Source organism: Scomber japonicus, chromosome 3, assembly GCF_027409825.1.
Source record: "Scomber japonicus isolate fScoJap1 chromosome 3, fScoJap1.pri, whole genome shotgun sequence".
NCBI classification, from domain to species: domain Eukaryota; kingdom Metazoa; phylum Chordata; class Actinopteri; order Scombriformes; family Scombridae; genus Scomber; species Scomber japonicus.
In genome coordinates, this window is record NC_070580.1 from 7,605,194 (window position 1) to 7,625,723 (window position 20,530).

The 20,530-nt window shown below is 39.4% G+C and overlaps 3 protein-coding genes across 4 annotated transcripts in view; 1 reads left to right on the forward strand and 2 right to left on the reverse strand.

Annotated features, from left to right (window-relative positions):
- Positions 1-2,444: 2,444 nt before the first annotated feature.
- svbp (small vasohibin binding protein) lies at positions 2,445-4,265 on the forward strand. The gene is made up of 3 exons (XM_053316154.1): positions 2,445-2,527; positions 2,790-2,928; positions 3,051-4,265. The coding sequence occupies exons 2-3, from the start codon at positions 2,815-2,817 to the stop codon at positions 3,135-3,137; spliced, it is 201 nt and encodes a 66-aa protein (XP_053172129.1). The 5' UTR covers positions 2,445-2,527; positions 2,790-2,814; the 3' UTR covers positions 3,138-4,265.
- Positions 4,266-4,638: 373 nt separating this feature from the next.
- On the reverse strand, positions 4,639-8,942 carry fbxo2 (F-box protein 2). Of its 2 annotated transcripts, XM_053316205.1 has the most exons (6): positions 8,880-8,942; positions 7,242-7,307; positions 6,417-6,543; positions 6,177-6,269; positions 5,955-6,093; positions 4,639-5,310 (listed from the first exon to the last, which is right to left on the reverse strand). In XM_053316205.1, exons 2-6 carry the CDS (start codon positions 7,276-7,278, stop codon positions 5,176-5,178), a joined length of 531 nt encoding a protein of 176 aa, XP_053172180.1. In that variant the 5' UTR covers positions 7,279-7,307; positions 8,880-8,942; the 3' UTR covers positions 4,639-5,175. The 2 variants fall into 2 exon arrangements, with proteins under 2 accessions (XP_053172180.1, XP_053172179.1); XM_053316204.1 differs by lacking the exon at positions 4,639-5,310 and having other exon boundaries at positions 5,706-6,093.
- A 2,490-nt stretch (positions 8,943-11,432) lies between these two features.
- Positions 11,433-20,530, reverse strand: part of LOC128354979 (integrin alpha-5-like) — a 47,063-nt gene continuing 37,965 nt past the window's right edge. Inside the window, exons 20-30 of the mRNA XM_053315106.1 lie at positions 19,940-20,090; positions 19,415-19,507; positions 18,862-18,941; positions 18,447-18,527; positions 18,231-18,336; positions 17,282-17,440; positions 17,053-17,160; positions 14,739-14,852; positions 13,811-13,912; positions 13,554-13,676; positions 11,433-12,476 (exon numbers count right to left, since the gene is read on the reverse strand). Of these exons, the coding sequence (XP_053171081.1) occupies positions 12,393-12,476; positions 13,554-13,676; positions 13,811-13,912; positions 14,739-14,852; positions 17,053-17,160; positions 17,282-17,440; positions 18,231-18,336; positions 18,447-18,527; positions 18,862-18,941; positions 19,415-19,507; positions 19,940-20,090 (1,201 nt within the window). The 3' untranslated portion in view covers positions 11,433-12,392. The remainder of the gene's footprint in view (positions 12,477-13,553; positions 13,677-13,810; positions 13,913-14,738; positions 14,853-17,052; positions 17,161-17,281; positions 17,441-18,230; positions 18,337-18,446; positions 18,528-18,861; positions 18,942-19,414; positions 19,508-19,939; positions 20,091-20,530) is intronic.

Here is a 20,530-nt window from a genome sequence, read left to right on the forward strand (position 1 = left end):
CCAGAATATTATCGAAATACCTGGAAATGTGACTTTTCACATAGTGTTTTCAACAAAAAGCAATGATATGTAAGTTGAGGGATTACTTGCATCCTGCACAGCACACAGCGAACCCCTGCTGATGATTGTCTAGCTTTATATAAGTGTGTTTTTTCTTTATGTTGCTGTGCATATGGAACAGCAGGTCTGGCTGTTGTCTGCAGCGTTCCGCAGAAGTTGTTCTTGGCAGGATATTATTCCGAGGGAGAGCACTCTCCTGTAGTCGGAGGATAAATCCAGGTAAACCATTGGTATGCTGCGCGATAAATCTCTGTGGCGTAGCACTGCCAGAGGGCACACATGCACACATTCAGACTCAAGTTCACAACAACACCAGAGACGACCAGTGCTGTCAGGTGGTTTTGTCTGAGAGGACAATCCCCTCACTTCATATGTGAGAGTGGTTACTCTGTCCCTCATAATGACTGTTTTTGTTTCTGTGATGATAAATATGTTCTGGACCACCCCTCAGCTGGTGTCAGCCTCACTCCTCACCCAGCTGATTTATACACTAAAGACGTGCCCTGAAGGGAGTCTGTACAATGTGTGTATACGCTCCCAGTAACACTTAGGCCTATCGCCTAACTGTTATAAATCAAAGGTGAAAATAGAAGGAAAACACTTAGAAAACAGTTTGTTCAAGTAAAAAAAAATCACTTTTTACCTTATGAGCAGGTGTAAGGGGATCAGGCTTTAGTGATACTTAAGACTTCAACAGGATCAGTTCATTAGAGCCTCTGAAGATCTCTTCTGTCTTCTTCAAATGTACCATCTATGTCAGAAGCACAAATGAATGTGGAAAAATGTCAAAAGCACAAAATATCTGTTAATGCAAACTCCTATACTTTAAAGAGTATAATTGGACTGTTAGACAAGGGTGACATCTTGTGGTGAGACCTGGCTGGAGAGCAGATGAGCTGTAAAACAGAGACCAGATGTGGTAATGCTGAAGCTTGTCAAAAAAGTGTAGTCATCACCTAAATACCTTACTTTTTTTTTTTTTAATTTATTTTTGCAGAATATGGTGTTTTACAGACACTCTCATTGCTGCTTATGTTGGGAAACCCCAGAGTGTCACCCTCGATGGTGGTCACAAAACAGTCAAACAGGGTTGATCCTGCTGATGAGTTTTGTCCATTTAAATTGAGAACATTTAGTATATGAGCATTAACTGTTGCTACATTACAAAAAGAACAAATATTGTATATTTCAATTTTTATCCATAATGCAATACCACAAGAGAGGCATCTGATCGGTCCCAAATTCATTCTGCATCATGACAATGACCCCAAACATTCAGCCAGAGTCATAAAGAATCACCTTCAGCAGCAAGAACAAGGAGACCTGCAACAGATGGTATGAACCCAACAGAGACCTGATCTTATTATCATGGAGCTAGTCTGGGATTAAATGAAGAGACAGAAGCAACTGAGACCAAATCCACAGAACAACTGTGGCAACTTCTCTAAAATGCAGGAACAATCCACCTGCCAGGTACCTTGAAAACATGTGTGCAGATGTACTGAGGAGAACCGCTATTGTTTTAAAGACAAAGCTGCTCACACCAAATATTGATGTGATTGTTTTTTTCTGCCCTTTGTATGAAGTAAACTGATACAATAAATGACAATAAATAAAAATCATTTATAGCATTATTTTTGTCAGCATGAGTGCACAAAAGGAAATGTAGTACTTGATTGTAGGCTTATTATTAGGCTAATTGATGCCATTTGTGATCAGTATGGCACAAGTTTTGATACATGGTGAAAAACATGAGAAAACCTAGTTTTTCTTTTTTAACTTAGAGTACTAAATCATTATAATAGGCTACATCTTATTTGGGAAGTGATTTTCACAATAGCCTCTTCAATGGGGTGTTTTTAATCAATGTTTGAATGTATTTCATGGAGTGTGCTGTGGAAAAGCTGAGGATGTGATTACTTAGTACAGTGAGTATACAGACCAGTGGTTCCCAACCTGGGGGTCTGGACCTAATCTAAGGGATCACAAGATGATTGTGAAGGATACAACAACAGCAAAAAAAACCCGAAAAACTTTCCACTATGTTTTTTCTTCATTTATCATAAATTACTGTGTTTTATATCTTTAAGCATCTAAAAGTTATAAGTTCTCTTTCATTTCACTACAAAATGCAATGTTGTGAGGAGAGGTACCAGGTAAACTGGTTTATTTTTAAGGGGGTCGAAGCCTAAAAGGTTGGGAACCACACCTAATAAAAACAAAATAATAAGGGTCAATTCGCCAGGAAAGAAATAAAACTCTAGTCCTCACTTCACAACACTAGGTGGCGGTAGTGCGCAGTTAAACACTATAACACACACAAGAAGAAGGAAAAAAGTGCACCGGAACCTTTATACAAACGCTTTACTACTGAAGTCGGTTTTGTTTATCGGTGACACACTGGGAACAGCTGTTTTGACCGGCCAGCAGCTAGCTAACGTTATCACCCGTCCTTTATATTTCACAGGTAAGTTAAGCGCGTCATTGAATTGCCTCAGATATGACTGGTGGTCGGACTGTATGAAGAGTAGAGCTAAACGACAGCTGCTAACAGTGAGTCTCGTTACTAACGTTTACCTGCTTTAATACTAGTCGTTTAGCGTTTAGCTGACAAGTAGGTATTTTCTAGTTGGGTTTACGTTATAGCTACAATAAACGGCGTCACTAACGTTACTTTCAGTCCAATGCGTTTGTGTGAATATGTGTATCTTCTTTAAACTATCTTTAAGGTTGACTGAGTTGAAGACTGTTACCATGGAGCCCGCCTGCCGTAAAGACAAGCCGAAGCTGAACTCCACCCCGACCAGAGGTGACCGAGCCAAGCAGAAATCTGCACAGCAAGAGCTCAAACAGAGGCAGAGAGCAGAGGTGAATCACAGCACTGTTTTTTAACCTGACACACACACACACACAAACACACACATTCATCTAGTCTGTGGTAGTGTGCCAAGTGTTTTGTACTGTGTGTCATACCTCTTCTTTCTTTACAGATCTATGCTTTGAACAAGGTGATGACGGAGTTGGAGCAGCAGCAGTTTGAGACCTTTTGTAAACAGATGCAGTCACAAGGAGAATGAGAGTTCCTCCTTCCTCCATCATGTAGATCTGAATCTGGACCTGGACCCGTCTTCCTCCGAAAAACAGCATGTACATGCAAACTTGAACCCAACCACACACTTACACACACACAGTATAGTTGGGTAGATTTGTGGTGCTGTCTCACATCCTGAGAAGACTTGAAAAACACACAGAAGGCCATTGTTTTCTAATATTGAATCAGACAATCTTTGCTCCTGTTGTTTTACTGACTTTCCTCTGATTTTGTAACCTGCTTGAATATGCCAGAGAGTATTTTTTTTATTTATAAGCTGTACCATTAACTGAAAGCAAACATTGAGAACAGGAAGCAGAGTTGCATATTTCCTATAAACACATTAGGTCACTGACTTTCCCTTCAATACTTCACTCTGTGTATAGTACTTTTAACATTCAACTCAAATCAACATTTCTTCATGTAGAAAGTCTGTTCATCACATTCTAATCAGCTTAGATTTTATCACATTGGATAACATCACTTACACTTAAGAAAAGAACATGAGCTTCCCACTGGAGTCCTTGTTCTCACTCATTGTCATGGATCCAGTATTGCTTAAGAAACTCCTGAGAACAATAGAATAATGGATACTCTGTTGTCCAGTGCTTGGCAGGTAGCATTCAGTTGGCTTCTTTAACCAGCATAAGAGGTGAAAGGAGGTGAGGCTGCAGTTTGATTGCATTGCTAAGGTCACATTTTTGTTAATCTACAGTAAAGTAAGTTTGGACACACTTTCTCTTTTAAAGGAATGGAAGGTGTGTCCAAACCTTTGACTGGTACTGTAAATAATGTAACTAGACTGACTGATATTGGCCATGACAGAGACAATAACTTCAGTTACTATTGACAGGCTACAGCTGCAGCCACAGCTATTGATTCTAAGTTGGAACAGCAATACAGCAAGAGTTTGTTTTCCAGCCATTTATGAACATTTCTTAATGTAGCTATATAATAGACAGTGCCCTTAATGTGCCAGTGTTAATGGTGCTCCCTTTGAACACTATGTTGTGAATGACATTGTTTGCATTGTACGCCATTTGGTCTGTACATGAAGTAATATTGCATTTTATTGTTAGTCACTCTGAACAACTTCTTTGATTTCATGAAAATAAAACAGATTTTTTTTAATTAATGTTTTTCTGTGTAGTGTCCATATCCACATACTAATGTAAAACAGTAGATAGTCACAGTTGTGACTGGATGTCTTATATGAAATTCCTCTGTGACTCCTGTTTTAGGTTAAGTTAGATTCAAATGTTAGGTTCTTTTTTAGGTTAAAACTGGAAATAATCTGAATTCTATGATCTTTAAACTTCAATCCCCTGTCAACTCATACTAGGGTGAGTAAAATCCACAGTAAAAGAGCAACATGACAGCACAGGTAATTAGTCAATACTTACTGCAATGGTTAACATTTGCCTGACTCTTATACACTCCATCCTAACAGTAGTCTACCACAACCACCCAATTATATGTAAATTCAATTTGATTTGATCTTTAAATGAAAGTTCAACTTGACAAAAAAAGGCAATGATGTCGTTTACACTTTATTTCATTGTCACTTTTAATCCCATTTGAACGATAAACCACGTGATATGTTACACCTGCCCCCACCCACCAAACACTTCATTTTAACCGCAGGATGAGTTGCTGTGCAGAGGTAGTAGTTAATACATGACTGTGTCGCAGTCATAATTAATGATTGTTGCAAGCAGTAATATTAAAATTTAAAAGATGCCACTAAGGTAAGGTGTTTTTTGTGGTTGTGTCTCACAGATTCGTAACTACAGTCTTCATAGCAGCATATATGTTTTCACAGCATGAACTGCAATATGCATGATATACAGAGGCTAGGTATACAAGCTAGGTTGCATAATGCAAAGCTGGTCCTTTTAAAACCTCCAAACCTACACTTCACTCTGTCACTCTGGAGCCTTTATATGACTCTCTTCCCATTCCTCCACCTTTCAGTATTCCTCGGTTCCCTTCCCCTTTTTCGCTCTGTTGTTTTCTCCTCTGGTTCAGACCTCCACAATAATGGAACTTCCTGTGACCCTCACTCCAAACCAGCCGTCCCAGAACTTGGTGTCTTGTCCTCCGTGCTCAAAGGAGATGAAGCGCATTCCTGGACCGTAGTCAGAAAATGTATGGTTGATCTGGAACAAATACAGAGAGAATACCACAGTGATGATCTGTATAGTTAGGTGTGTGTGGATTCTCTGGGTAGCACAATGTCCTGAACCCCCCTGTTGTCCATGGGCCAATTTTGACCCAGGAGGAGGAGTGGTGTTAACTTAAAAATTAGGTATTGTTTAATTTAAATGAGGCCTGTTGACCCTAATTTCCAAAAAAAAAAAGTTCAAAACCCATGATAATAAGTTGGAACAGTCAAACCAGACCAGGTCAATTTTGACCCAGAAGGACAAAAGTTGTATGCACGATGGGAAGACACTAAGAGGATTGAGTCTTTGACAACTTTTCTTAAACATTTTCTGCCTTTATAAGTAGATAGTGGCATAAAGGCCAACAGGAAACGAGGGAAGAGAAAGAGAGATGGGTATGACATGCACCAAAGGTCCAATGCCGGACTCAAATCAGGGACATTGCAGGTTTCTGGTACGTGCTGTAAGCACTCAGGTACAGGGTGCTCCTAGGACTAAGTCTCTAAGGAAAAATTGTCCTTACCATTGACAACAAAGGAGGGAGTAATGAATTGAGATCTCTCTGACCTTCGTGTGCCCTTGTACTCCAGGATGAGCCTCTGAATATTCAGGGAATTCATCTCACCCACTCTGCGTACCTGTTTCCATGAGCAGTCGTCACTGTCGGGGTCAAGAGTAATCGGGTCGGGTTTGTACTCCTGAATGATTTCGTGATTCTCATCCAGCAGACACACGGTCATTTGATAGGTGCAGCCGCAGTCCGTCCTCCCACAGTACCTGCAAGATGAGCCAGACAGTAATCCATTGCAGACAATAGTCACTACAGAAGGTGCATGAATGTTGGTCCACCTCTGTCTCACCAGTCCTCAACCGTGACGGTAGGCTGAGCATCCAGCTGATCGCCGGAGTAACCCTCTTCTAACAAGTCGATCACCTGCCTCTTCAGACACAACCTAGGACACATTTTTCAGAAGCAAGAAACTTGCTTACAAAATATACTGACACGTACAGAAGTCTACAGGAGGCCAGCAGCTAGTGAGTGTCATTTTTAGCATTTAAATATCAGTTGTATATCTATACAAACAGTAATAAGTACTCACTCAAAGGAGGTTGCAAAGTATTTGGTCACTATGTCATTGCAAAAGTCATGGCCACAGTCTCCTGGCATGTCCTCCACCTTCCACTGGCTCCCACCATTCTCCGTCAGCTCCCAGAATTCCAGCTGCTCTGGGAGGGAAATGCACAATCTCAAGCTGCCAACAGCAGTATTATGTTTTTTCTACCATCTACACTTTTACTGAATCAAGTCCAGTTCCAATATCAGGATTAGTTATGTACAAATCATAACCACCAACAGAGGACCAAGACCTTGAGAGAGATTGGAAATGGTTCTTTGGTGAAAAAATCTAAACACAAGCAGCATCAACTGTCATGTCAAGGAATGGATCAACAATTGAGCACTTCATCTGCTAATGAAGACCATGAGATGTGGTTGGAAGCTACAGAGAAGGATAGTGAGTGGACCTTGTATCAACATTATTTTGTCAATGTGAGTAAGGATGTTTTTTCAGTCTTGTGAGTCAGATAAGAAGGTTGAAGATTTATATCTCATGTCTGTTAAATATAGGACACAGCTAGCAGACAGTGTTTTGAAGGTGCCGGAAGGTGGATGTTGTTACCTTTAGGCAAGCTGATTTCCTTACTGGCTGCTGGTGGGATCCTCATATTTACCATACAGACATAAAAGTGGCAAGAAATTTAATGAGTGTCGTTCCAAAAGTGTCAACCTAAGCCTTTTAGAATGAGCACAAATCTGGCTTTATGTGCAGGAACTCTAAAAAACCTCACCATAAAGTAATCCCTCTGTACATTTCACCTACTTTATGGAGCAAAACAATCATTAAGATAGTTGTATGACATCTTACCTTCCCCACTGGGATTCTTCAGCAGGTTTCTGGTCATGATTACAGCTTTTACAGAGAAGGCCGGTCCTGCACAGCAGAAACAGCAACTTAGATCAATAACTGTATCTGCTGCAGTTTTTAACAGAATCCCATATCAACCCCCACGAATCAGGCATTGGTTCATTCTAAACTGCATCTGCATCCTCTTCAGTAGCATGCTTGCCATAATATATCCTTATATTAATATTGCAAACACATACAAGGATGGTCTTACATTAGAGGCAGTTGATTGACTGCTTTAGACAAATTGAAACATTTGATATCTTTAGTAGAATTTAATATGAACTGCTGTAAATTTGAACACGGATGAATAGCTGTTTTGACGTATAAAGCTTTGTGTCCGGCGGGGTTGCAAACGTTACAAAATAAGACCAACCCATACGAGGGAGGACCCAGAGTCCCAAACCCAGCCTGGTCATCTACATAAACCCAAACTCTAATACCCTGTCTGCTGACTCACAGCACAACAGACAAGGCAAAAGCCACCCTCTTTACATCCTGAATAGGAGGTATCACAGAGGATCAACCGGTCATCAGTCAGCAGAAAAACAACCTGGGATTTCATGTGTTAAATCAATCAATCAATCAATCAGTCAATCAATATTTATTTATATAGCGCTGAATCAGGACAAAAGTAATCTCAAGGCACTTAACACATAGAGCAGGTCTAGACCGTACTCTTTAAGTTTAAAGTAAAGAGACCCAACATTCCCACATAAGCAAGCACTTGGCGACAGTGGCAAGGAAAAACTCTTTAAAAGGGAAGAAAGGCCTCGACCGGCCTCGACCGGTTAGGGTTGAGAGAAGGTGAAAAAGGCATTCCTTGAAATTTGAGAATTGAAGGACGAATCCTGATCAAATATAAGTCGTAGGTCCCTTACAGTGGTGCCAAGTAATGCCATCCAGAGCAGTTACATCATTAGATAATGTGTTTCTAAGCACAATAACTAAAGTTTTTTTCTGGTTTTAGTAGCAGAAAGTTGCATGTCATCCAGGCCTTTATGTCCTTAAGGCATGTTTGTAGTTTCTAGTTGCTTTCATCTGCCTTTATTGAAAGATATAATTGAGTATTGTCCGCATCGCAATGAAAATTGTTGACCTAGAAACCAGTAGCCAAGGAGACCTAAATATTTGTTTTTTGAAAGTGTGATTTTTTTTAAACTATCCAATATTGGAATAGATATCAGAATGTTTTTACTTACTGTAATCACTATTATCTACTCAAGTAGAGACTACACAGTTATACATTATATAAGAAATCCTAAGACACTTTCTTTGGCTTGTTTATATTCATGTAGCAAATGGAAGTAGCAGTCTAGTCTCTTTCTTCAAGATGACTCCATTGAAAGTCTACTTTATCTGAAGCACAGACAACAAGAAAGGCTTTAGTCTAGAGCTCTGTGGCCATGAAACTCTCTTTTGTTGCATATTAGTACTGCATTTCACTGCTAACTAAGCCTCCCGATATAAACAGCTGAGTCATCTCACTGCAAAGTCAAAGTCACAGGCTTTAAAGATACAGTAGTTGCACATTAATGTCATGCTCCACTAGATACAACACACTCAGCTCTTTATAATTATATAAGACACAGTACTCACAGCCAGGGGAAGACAAGCACAGTCCTCTGTTTCGTCTGTCTCTTTCTCTGACCGACACTTGAGCTCCTCTGCAGGGTAACGCCCTCGTGACAACGTGGTTTTTATAGCCAGGGAGTATACACACACACACATACACATACAGTGAGAGAGAGGGAGGGAGAGAGAGAAAGGGAGAAGAGGAGAGACACAAAACACCCTATCTGCAGGTTGGGGAGGGTGCATCCAACCAGCAGAACTCAGCAGAACCACACATACACACACTCAGCACAAATACCAGTCGGAGCAAACACGAGCAACAGCCAGTATTCACCTTATATCAAAGGTCAGAGTTTATTTTGCACATGTAAACGAAATTAACACAAAAAACAAAGAGAAAGCAAAATGCACAGAGAGAGGAAAGAACCTAGAGGGCGTGATAGGTGATGGATTAAGGGCCTACTCCTAAATGTAATACCCATTCCCCAGTCACTGAGAATCACTGTGTGGATTGGAGGTGTCTTATCATGCAGGTAAGACACATTCCTCAAAATCCCCACAAGTTTCTTATAGTATAGAAATGACTGTAACTTGTTTCACCTTTTAGTCCATGGCTGGTGTGGTTCAGCATGCCTTCCTGTGAGATCCTAGCAACACTTTACTGCTGTTCCTTCATGTTGAACAAAGCCAGTTGAGGAATTTCAGTCATGAAATAACTCAACAGCTCCCTGTGGAGGTGTCCTGGGAACCTCTAACCATGAGACCCTGAGGCAGACCCAGAATGCACTAAAGGAATCACTTATCATCAAAGGTAAATTAATAATAAATGACCATATTAGCAATACTGCAAATTGCAAAATGACTTATTTAATAGTTCAAAGTCATTTTACTGACTCTTTTATATCCTTTTCTTTCTCTAAAAATGTAGATGTCTGTACCAAACAGATGTAAGATCTAATTAAAAACCATTTCTTATCACTTATTTAATAATTAAATGATTATTTATCTTATTCCCTTTCTTTACTTTCTTTTTCTTTTTCACAGATGTCAGATCACAGCAGCGCTTACAAATGCCACGTTATGTTCCAATAAGTGAGCATTAACCTGACCCTGCAGCAGCTGTGGATATGCTGTGTATCACACACCACATGTAGGTTTGAAACCTTTGTCTCAGTTATCAGATTGCACATTTGACACAATGCCAGTAAGTAATTCTTCTACCAGAAACTAGAAAGGTAGCAAGTGGTGATACACTAGTTTAATTGACATACTGTATGTACATTATATTTTTTTTATATAATAATATTCCTTTAGTCCAATATTGTAAAAGGTGGAGCCTACAAAATGCTTTCCAGACTCAAATCCACCACCAGCAACACAGGTTAAAGTTTATTTTGAGGTGGTTTACCCTGCAGGCCTTCACTTCATATTCAATAGTGTAAATTCAGTTTGGTGAGCATTGGTGCTGACAGTTTACCAGAATTAAATACATATTTGTATCTATTGCTTTTCTGTACCAATCCAACAATATAAAACAAAGCAAAACAAGAAATTTAAAGTTCACTCAATGGAAAAGGTGTCCATAATGATCCATTCATTGTTCCATTTCTCAGGGTGGGACTCTTCTTGTATCTTTAGGAATTCGAGAGTGGACATCAACCAACCAATCGTCCCAGGAAGCTCCTACATCACAGCAGTCCACTGAACACACTGAACCAGTCTCAGCACCCTACCTGCTACCAGACCTCAAAAAACAACCTGAACACCCACTGAGTCAACAGTAAGCCCAGGATGACAGGATAAGAGAGGTTAGTCCAACCCTGAACCTCTGCCAGAATAGAGGATGAAGAGCAGATTAAATTTAGCAGTTCCTCATCACCCTGTCACCCTCTGCTTCCTTTGTGGGTTTGGGAGGTTTCTTACATTCACACAGGAAGCTGTCACTATCTGCTCACAAATCAACAACTTCACGCTTTGGTTGTTGAATGCAATATGAAAAACATGTAACAGTGTTAGGCCAGAGAAGAGAGTCTTTTTGGCTCTGTTTCAGAAAAGGCAGACAGTAATTTCATATGAAAACATGCACAGAAAGCATCAACATTTTCACAATATATCTAGTAAAAAAACAGCATATATAGTTTATGCACATTTTTGTAATGGAAGTCCAGGATGGGTCATCAAGAAGAGAAACCACTTTAAGTTTCCCTTTATTCAAACTGTATTTTGGTTGTTGTTACTTGACACTAAGGCAGTTTTTACAATCATTTAATGCAGGAGAAAAGTTTATGTGTACATATCAGAGTGATTCTGTGAGTTTGAAGAAGAAGCCAGGGTCAAATATGCATTTAACACAACTGTGATGTGGAAACTGGAAACCTCTAATATTTGTGATGGCACTTGAAGGCATCAGAGAACAGGCAATGTCTAGTGTAGTAACATATGTCACCAGCAGAGGGAGGTAATAGACAACAGATTGCCTGCAGCTCAATGGAAAAAAAAACGTCTTTTTTTAGATTGAACTGTTAAATCATATTAATAAAAACTCATAAAAAAACATGAATTGTCGTTTTTAATCTATTTTGTTTTTTTTACACATTGTGAAAAAGTGAATCAATTCAAAAGACTCGACATCTGGATTCTGTCATGTTTATCTTGTGGTAGCTGGGTCTTTGTGATGTTCTCCATTGTACTTCTCCATCACCCACATACATCAACTCATGTCAATAGCAGGGCTTTTGTTTAACCTCGGTTTCCCGCTGGCACATCCACATTTTGGGGTGAGTATACAAAATTAGGCTTTATTCTGGGCCACAACACCAATGGGTCATAACACAATGAATACATTACATACATGACATCATACGCAAAATACCTCCCAATATGGGAGAGGAATAATTCAAGTTAAACGTTGCAGTTCGATCAGGATTGTCCTGCAGACAGTACAGTACAACATTCAATAATCAATAGGAAATCACTGTGCCATAAATAACAATTGGTGTATAGAACGTACAAAAGCAGGAAAACCTCAAGAAAATATCAAACACTGAGATTGCAAATATGGCTTCAGATACACCTTTTTTTTTAAAGAATGCAGGAATACCGTAGAATTAGTGCCTTTTGTTGGAGGTGCGTTTGTTTTCCTGGACTGATACAGGCTGTTAAATCCTAATCTTTTCCTGTTCAACACGCCGATGACTATTTTCCGAAGATTTTTCCACAGGGATCAGCGTCTAAGCATCAGGTCCTTGTTGCTTTTTTTCTTGCAGAAGCTTTATAAATCCTGCTCTGATTGCATAAATTAATGTCCAAACCAGCAGTGCATATTCAACTGCGTGACCCTCGTAGTCTTTCCCTGCTTTGGGCATTTTTAGTGCAGCACCAGATATGATGTGTTCCAGTGATGCAGCACCCATATTTGTCCCTTTATCAATGGGTTGCCTGCTTATCATGAGCATGAGTTTTTGTTCTTTAGGAATGTGACGATACTTCCAGTTCTGTGGAACAGCTGCAGTTGCAGGGGGAGGCTCCGTGTCGGAGCTAGGCTTCAGAGGACGCCTGGGGTTTGAGCAGGGCCTTCTCCATGGTCGTACCGTACGGATCTGACCTTTTAAAGAAGCCCATCTGGAGGGAGACATGGAGACAGGAAGATCAGGTACAAATCAATCTGACACAGTCTAGACTTTAAGGAGTATTCTCTATCTCCTACATGGGTTTTATACTCATGGAAGTTTCTTCCTTAAAATACAAATGTTATGATTTCTAGATTAGATAAAGGTCATTCTGATGTTGGCCCATTCGAGCATGCCTCAGTTCTGATGTAAGAAGTTGATTGGAGCCAATCACACTAGTCATACTAATACGTCAAACACACACATGCATGGACACTCCATATTCTGTGTATGCTGAGACTTCCACTCCCAAAAAATCCTTTGTAACATTAAAACAAGAAGATTATTGCCTTCATATTTGACTTTTTTAAATGCTAAAAACCTATGTTTATCAAGAAATTTTTAAATATGCAGATACCTCCTAGGAGAGTTGTTGCTTTCTTTGTGAGTCAGCTGTTTGGAACTGGCGAAGTACTATAGAGTCAGTTTATCATGCTGGAGGTGAGGCTGACGAGAGCAGTGAGACTGAACCAAAAGCAAGCAGCTGAAACTACTAAAACACTCAAAGTAAGTGTTGAGGAGGATCACTAAAGCAGATGATACAAATCTCTGTGAATACACACTAGTAGTAAAGTCAAACACTCACACAAAACTAACAGTCTCTGTCAGCTAAAATGATCTTTCTTCCCTAAGTGACGTCTGGAAGGACATGTTCTCACTTCTTCAATAAAGTCTAGATCTCCCCTCATGGAAAAACTAACACATTTAATGGTGTTATTGAGAGTTATTAATATACACAACCTTCATTTATTTGACTGTAGGAATTGCTTCAGAACTATCATCATGATAGCTACCAAAAAACACAAACTTGTGGCTTTGCAGCACTTAGAAAGTGCTAATTATGAACAAGGTATGTGACTGGCTAAATGAAAAGTAGGCTGGCAGCTCTGAAAAGATACCCCAAGTTATCTGAAAATATGAATTTCATATTTATATAATCCATCCGAACTGTTTTCGAGGTGTCCTGATACTCAATTGGTTATTTGCGGAGATAAAGGTATGAGCAGGGTTATTTATATAAGCTTGTTACCTTGTACAGTAGATATATGAGCAGGGAGAGTAATAGCAGTCCAGCTAGAACAGCCAGGATAATGATCCACACAGGAACATAGAACAGACTGTCCGGCTTGTTCCACATCACAGCCGTCACCACCTGAACAACAGGAAACCACCAAACATCCAAATGGGCGTGTGCAGATTTCTTCCATGACATTCATATGGAAATAAGCTAGTTTACAAGCTCTTGGAATTTAAAATAAATCTGATAAAAGAATCCCATGTTGTTACCTTTTTGGATCCCGATGGTTTGGATTTGGGAAGAATAGAATAAGGCATCCTGTCCACCTTGTACTGAACAGAGCACTCAAGAACAAACTGCTTATGAGGCCTCTGTAGACGGACAAAACACAGTTGGAAACAGACATATTAATCAAGGACTGATATTTGAAGGCTGCATATTTTTTGGCAAAAGTCAGTATTTTTACTATTTGGGGGGTTTTGTATATTGTACAGGTAAAACACTTGATTTTCCTTTGGACACTGGGCATTGGACACTGATCAATTCTAAGAGAGATAATCATCTCTCTAACTACATCCTACTACTAACTACATCTATTTATCTTGTCAAAAATGAGTAACACTTATTGACAAAGATAGACAGTCATGCTTTATAGAATGCCAGTGTTAACTGATACGGGTAAATATGGGTAAAGACAGGTTTTGAATCAACCCAGAAGTGCCCCGGCTCCATAAAACATACTAACATTGACAAGACTGTGTGTAAATAATGGAAAACTGACAGAATTACTTTCTCCTTACTTAGTTTAATTGACAGACACTTTCATAAAATAAAGTTATACTGACAAACTAGACTTGACATGAACTTTTGCATCTTTTTGCATCATGTGTTGATGCAAAATGATGAAGTATATTAATTTCAACTAAAGAAAAGTACATATAGTGTAAAATGAGTATATCCTGTATATATGCTGTATTGAACTACCATGTAGTGTGGAATTGGGGCCTCTTTATATCCTGTCTATGGCTGAGACGGACCATCTGTAATTGTTGCTAAGTGACCTACAGAGGGCAGTATAGGAACTCACATTCTCTAATGTTATGCATAGTCTGGGTTTTCCAGGAGTTTCTTTGTACTAACAATATACAATCATCAGTGTAAACCAGCACTGCAGATAAGAGCAATATATAGTCTCACCTCCATGAAGGTTTCAGCCCAGAGCCTGGAGCGAACACTCAGTATAACACTGGCTCCTTTCTCCAACAGCCCAACATTACACTGCAGCTGCCAGCACTCCACTGCAGAGCAGCTCTGTGATGGGGCAGAGTCAAACACATTCAGTATAACATGCAATAATACTTCTAATACTTTTTTAATGATGAATGGATAGACTATGATTCTGTGTCTTTTAGCATTTTTTGTTTGTTTGTTGAGAATTTAAAGAATTTTACATGTACAGTACACTCTCTTTATTTTAAAAGACTTATATCTCTCCAATACAAATGACCCAGTCTAGTCTGTGTAGAAGTTCTCCATTAATAACATTACTGTCTCTGACAGTACCCAGCAGTAAACAGAAAGCAACATATCTTGTATGTAATTGAATATCTCCTATTCTATGATATACATCCACATCCCTTGTCCATAGTGGCCTTTTTAAATAAATACAGACTTGCTCCACTTAAAGTTCTCTGGTGTGACAGTTCAGTACTGGTTACTATTGTGTTTTCTGTACAGCACCTTTTAGACATCACCTATCAATCAAATAGTTTTGGCAGCCCTGTAACATGTTACAAGGCCGGATTACCAGCTGGACAAAGCAGGCGACTGCTCTAGAGCCCCAGAAGGAGAACTACTTTTCCATGCGAGTTTCATTGAACATTTATTTGGCAATATTAACTGAAAATCCTGCTTTAGTAGCTCATCTTGAAGCCCTGTCTTGAATAGGGTAAATAACCCATTCCCTATGTCGATATAAAAGGCTTGTTCTAAGGTAACGAAATGCAATTCTTCTAACTTTCATAGGATTATACACTAATAAAAACATACTTATGAATATTATATTATATTTCTGCCAAGTCTATTCCACTAGATGGCACTACATTTTACACACTGCACCTTTAAATTAAAGGCAATTTGATTTTTTTTGTTTGTTTTTATTTTTTTTATTTTGGGCTTTATAATTACATATTTCCAAATTAATTTGTGTTTAATCAAATAATCTGACAGGAAATTGAGGGCTGGTTGTATTACAGCATAATAATACTGCACAGTGATTGTGAGGAGTAGGCAAGCCACATGTGCAGTATTCCTTGGACTTTCTAATGGAAATGAAGTATTCACTCTTTCCTTTGTCGTTGAATTCATTACTATTGTGACACATTAAACAATTCCATATGAATGAACACCCTTGACACAGTTGCTTTTTTGGTACAGACACATATTTCTATGAAATTGTGTGTAATTGTGATTCAGACAGGGCTGCATCCTCTCCAAAATCCCCCTTAGCTTAGCAATGATTGAGTAATTCTCATATTAACAGCAGCATTAAAACAGTGGAGCAAGGAAGTCAGGAAATATTCAACATGTGGTTGGACTTTCCGATTCAAAGGTTAAATACCGTCAGAGATGGGCTGTCAAGCGTTACAGTCAGTGACGCAAAGTAACACAAAGCAACCCAGTAAATCACAAACCAAATTAACTTTATCTCATAGACAATTACAGCCAGCAGCAGGAGACGTTGACCAGAAGTCATTACATCTATTCCCATTTCCTCCGTTGAAAGAAATAATCTCATTATAATTCAAAATCTTCAAGTACAGAGACCAGAGCTACTTCTTCCTACAATCTGACAAGACTATTTTGGTTTAAATGTACGACATAATGTGCAAAACCCCCTCAGGAGACTGAAAGGGAAAGAAAAAGTTACAGCACACTTCAGTATAGTAATAGCCGCACATTAATGAAAAGCGAATGAGTTGAATAACCAGCACGAGAGCCACTGATTTTATTTTAAGAGCGTCTGTTGTGGTGCTGTTCAGAGTGAACGGCTCTACGGACTCGCGTCACAGTGACTCGCTCCACATGCTGGAGGAAAGAGGAAAGAGAGAGGGAGAGGGAAAAAAACAAACAACTCCTGCTGCTCACTGGAACAGACGGCTCTCTCCTGATGAGGAACTAATGTTCTCAAGAAGTTCAAAAGGAAAAGATCAATTTGGTCTGTTCATGCTTTTAAATTCAGATGTGAACACTGATATAAAAATAAGTCTGTTTTTGAGTTCACCCTGCTCCCTGTCTCAGAGTTAAGTGAGGATAAATACTATCATGTCAGGGTGCACAAATCCTCTTTCATTTAAAGTAGGAATGAAGGTTGTGTAGTTTTGGGGGAAGTTTAAGCTCAAGGTTTATTGAAGCTTTATTGAGGAGAGAATACACATTATCTTCTATTTGTCTTTGATTTCCCCAATCATCCCTTATATCTGGATTTCCTTTCTATTCCACGTTATCTCACCAGGTTTCCATGTTCAGCCAGAGGATCTCTGTACACCTCCCTCCTCTGGATGTGGTGCTCAGGGTTGGATTTCAGTGACGTGGGACTGTGTGCTGCTGGAGGCTGGAGCTGCATGTAAGGACATTGTCAGGGTCATTAACAAACACAATCAAATGTTCAGGGCCAAGAATAGACTGAGAGTAACAGGCTGTTTGTGTGTGTATGTGTGTGTGTGTGTGTATGTGGTCACCTTGAGTTTAAGTGCGTTGAAGGTGTGATTGGACGAGCATCGGAGCGGCCCCTCGGTGACCACCTCCACTGGGTAGAGTAGCTCGTGGTTGTGAGCCCTCAGAGGACATCTCACCTCTAATGTGGACTGACTGACTACACTGGGACCATTATTCACCAACTGAAAGACAGGAGATAAGTTTGGTGCTATTTCTGCAAACACCTTCATGAAGGTCAGCCACACTGCCCACCTCATGCAGGTCACTATGATAGATTTGTGATGGCTTAATAATTGACTGAATTAAAATTTAATCCAACAGCCTTTTCAGTGATAACATTATATTATGAATGAAAACAACAGATATGGGGCAGCAGATAAGAGTCTACAGCTGTGCTAGAGTCTCTGTTAGGTTGTATTTAGGCTCAGCAGCGCTTTGAGCTAAATGTTAACGTTGCCATGCCGACGTGCTAACAATGACGTAACAATGTTAAGCAGGTATGGTTACTATCTTCAAAGCATACATTGAGAATAAAAAAAAACAAACAGGTGCTGGACCAAAAAACTAAATTATAAAGGCAGAAAATGCAGCTCCCAATGAAGGTATAATTCAACTCTACATTAAATTACACATTATGCATTCAGTGCTAGAGTGTGTGGACTCTTTGCTAATTAGCACTAAACAAGTACAGTTGAGGCTGACAGGAATGTTAGTTGTATACAGGTGTTTGGTCATAAAGTATTGGATACATTTTGACCTGACAGTGGTGCATTTGGAAACTATGACTGTTTGTACTAAGCCTATCTATCATGTATCAATTAAGATATTTCACCAAAGTCAAAAATGTTAACTTGCTAGTGGCGCTAGAAGAAAAATCAGGACATCACGAAAGTCAGTAGGTATTGTCCTTTGGGAACCATGAATGTCAAGGGCAACTCATAATAGATATAGTAGTAATAGATCACAGTGTACCTCATAGACCTGCTGAAGCTCAGGGCCAACGTCCTGCTCTTCCATCAGACTCTGACTCTGACTCCAGTTGGGAGTGGGAAAGATGACTTTGTCTGGTCGAGAAACGCTGCAACAAACAAACGCCAACTTAAGCAATTAACCTCAGCAAGAATCCCAATAATAAGAATGTTTATATAGTGTAATGATGTAATGGTAGAGTTAGAAATGAAGCCTCACCCCTGGAGAATGACATCAGCCATCGCAGCCACGTCCAGCTCGTACTGCACCACTTCACTCTCTGAGTTATTCGCATTTTTACTACAAAACACACAATGAGCAAAAGTTTGATGTTTCAGAAACATGTATTTATCATCCAACAAAAACATGTAAAACTCACTTTAAAAAATGAGATTTGTCAAGATGGCATTCATTCTGGAATAAATCTTAACTGAAGAGAATTAATATTGATACCACGCTATTTAATACTTGTTTAAATGTGATCTGAAATTGGATTTTAAGACACTCAAAAACCAAAGATCAGCTAAATCTGTTAGCATCAATATTACACTAAATTTTAAATATACCTGCACAATGTTTGGACTTCACGACACATGACTCATGATACAGTACTTGGCTGTAAAGAGAGACCTACCTTCGTATTTGGAGCTCAAACTGCACGGTGTTGTGAGTGTCCTTCAGTCTTGGCACAGTGAAGCGGAGGCCAGCCCATAACTAGGAAATAAGCCACAGAAAACGCACAATTAATCCAAAGAACATGAGAAATCAAAGGGATGTCTTACATTTGATTGTGTTCTGTAATTTGTTCCAGTAGTACTTTACAAGGCAGCCAGTACTTTTCCTCCTTTCACTTAGTAGCATTCAGTAGATGTAAAAATGGCCTCTGGCCTGTATAAGAGTATTTAAGTCCAACTGATTTTATTGATAGTGATAAAAGGTTGAAAAGCAGTTTGTGCATTTTAAAGTGCCAGAAAGAAAAAAAATGTCACTGTGAACAGACAATAAAGATTCTACTGCTATATTCCTCTTTCCACATGAAAGTTTGATACAGTTTATTATCAGGTAAATGTAAAAACTGAATGTGTATTGTGTGATTTCACCATGCAGGAACAATTTGACTTAATTGTACAAAAACATAAAAAACTGAAAAGGGCCAAAGACAGCATGTGGGCTTTGTTAGTTCTTACACTGGTACCAGGCTTCATGGGGTTTCCCAGATCACACACAATGTAGCGGGTCTGGTTTTCTGCCTCATAGCTGCACGTCAGCTGAGTCAGGCTCTGGAAAAGACACAAAAACATCAATTACTGTCAAGTCTTCACCGCTTGGGGTCTATGATTACTAGTCAGTAGTTACCTGTATTGCTAACAGAAGTGAGTCGGTATGTTGTAGTTTTAAAACGACTAAAATGTAAGATCTTACTACAAGATATCTGAATATGTTTGGTAACTTTCCTAACAATGATAATGATGTTTTCTGCCACTACATGATTCCTCCTTTTTTTTAATAGTTGGTACTCTGCTGAGATGCTGGTGGGAATATACACAATGTGGGTTTTTCCACATCAGTTGCAACACAGCCCCACATTCAAGTTTTTCTTTGTGGGAAACAAAAAATCAAGCGATAAGCAAACATGCAGTATATTGTTATGAAAGACCCAGGACGTGACCACGCAAAGATTCACATGGTCCACAAGTCCTGGTCCTCCTCACCACATTGTTGCGCGCTATCCCGCTGTAGTCGGCCTCCGGGGGAAGCACCACGTAGAGCTCGGCCTCGTACGCCCCTCCCTCCCCCTCGTTCTTGGCATTGAACGTCAGGCTCAAGGAGTTTTCATCACCCAGGTAAACCTCCGTTCTGTCACTGAGAGAGGAAAACAAAATGTCATCACTACGCTTCTTATCAATGTTTTATTGCCACAACTGATGCACCCTTTGAAGTTAATAGTTTAATAGAGTCCCCCCCCCCGCCCCCACATAGCTGAAACTAAATTGGAGCACCCATACTGTTAATAATAACGTGTAATATTCTAAAAAGTCTCTTTTTTATGATGTGGATTAATAAAACCAACTTAATTAAAACAGATATCAAACATATCCAGTAAAGAGTTTATATATCACCATCCTCCCTAGTACTTTATGTTTTATGTTTTGGCTTCACTATGTCAATCACAAGTAGCTCTCATGCTGAGGACTGAAAGGAGGTTTTTAGAGGTTTTCCCTTGAAAAAGCTTCCTGCTGCTGCGGCTGGGAGCGAGATTGATGAGAGCAGTGAGACTGAACTAAAACAGTGAAGTTGTTGGC

Coding starts and splice junctions, on each gene's coding strand:
- svbp (XM_053316154.1), top strand. CDS start 2,815: ATGGAGCCCGCCTGCCGTAAAGACAAGCCGAAGCTGAACTCCACCCCG. Junction 2,929..3,050: donor AACAGAGGCAGAGAGCAGAG/GTGAATCACAGC, acceptor CTTTCTTTACAG/ATCTATGCTTTGAACAAGGT.
- fbxo2 (XM_053316204.1), bottom strand. CDS start 7,278: ATGACCAGAAACCTGCTGAAGAATCCCAGTGGGGAAG. Junction 6,544..7,241: donor GAAGAATCCCAGTGGGGAAG/GTAAGATGTCAT, acceptor TTTCCCTCCCAG/AGCAGCTGGAATTCTGGGAG. Junction 6,270..6,416: donor TACTTTGCAACCTCCTTTGA/GTGAGTACTTAT, acceptor AATGTGTCCTAG/GTTGTGTCTGAAGAGGCAGG.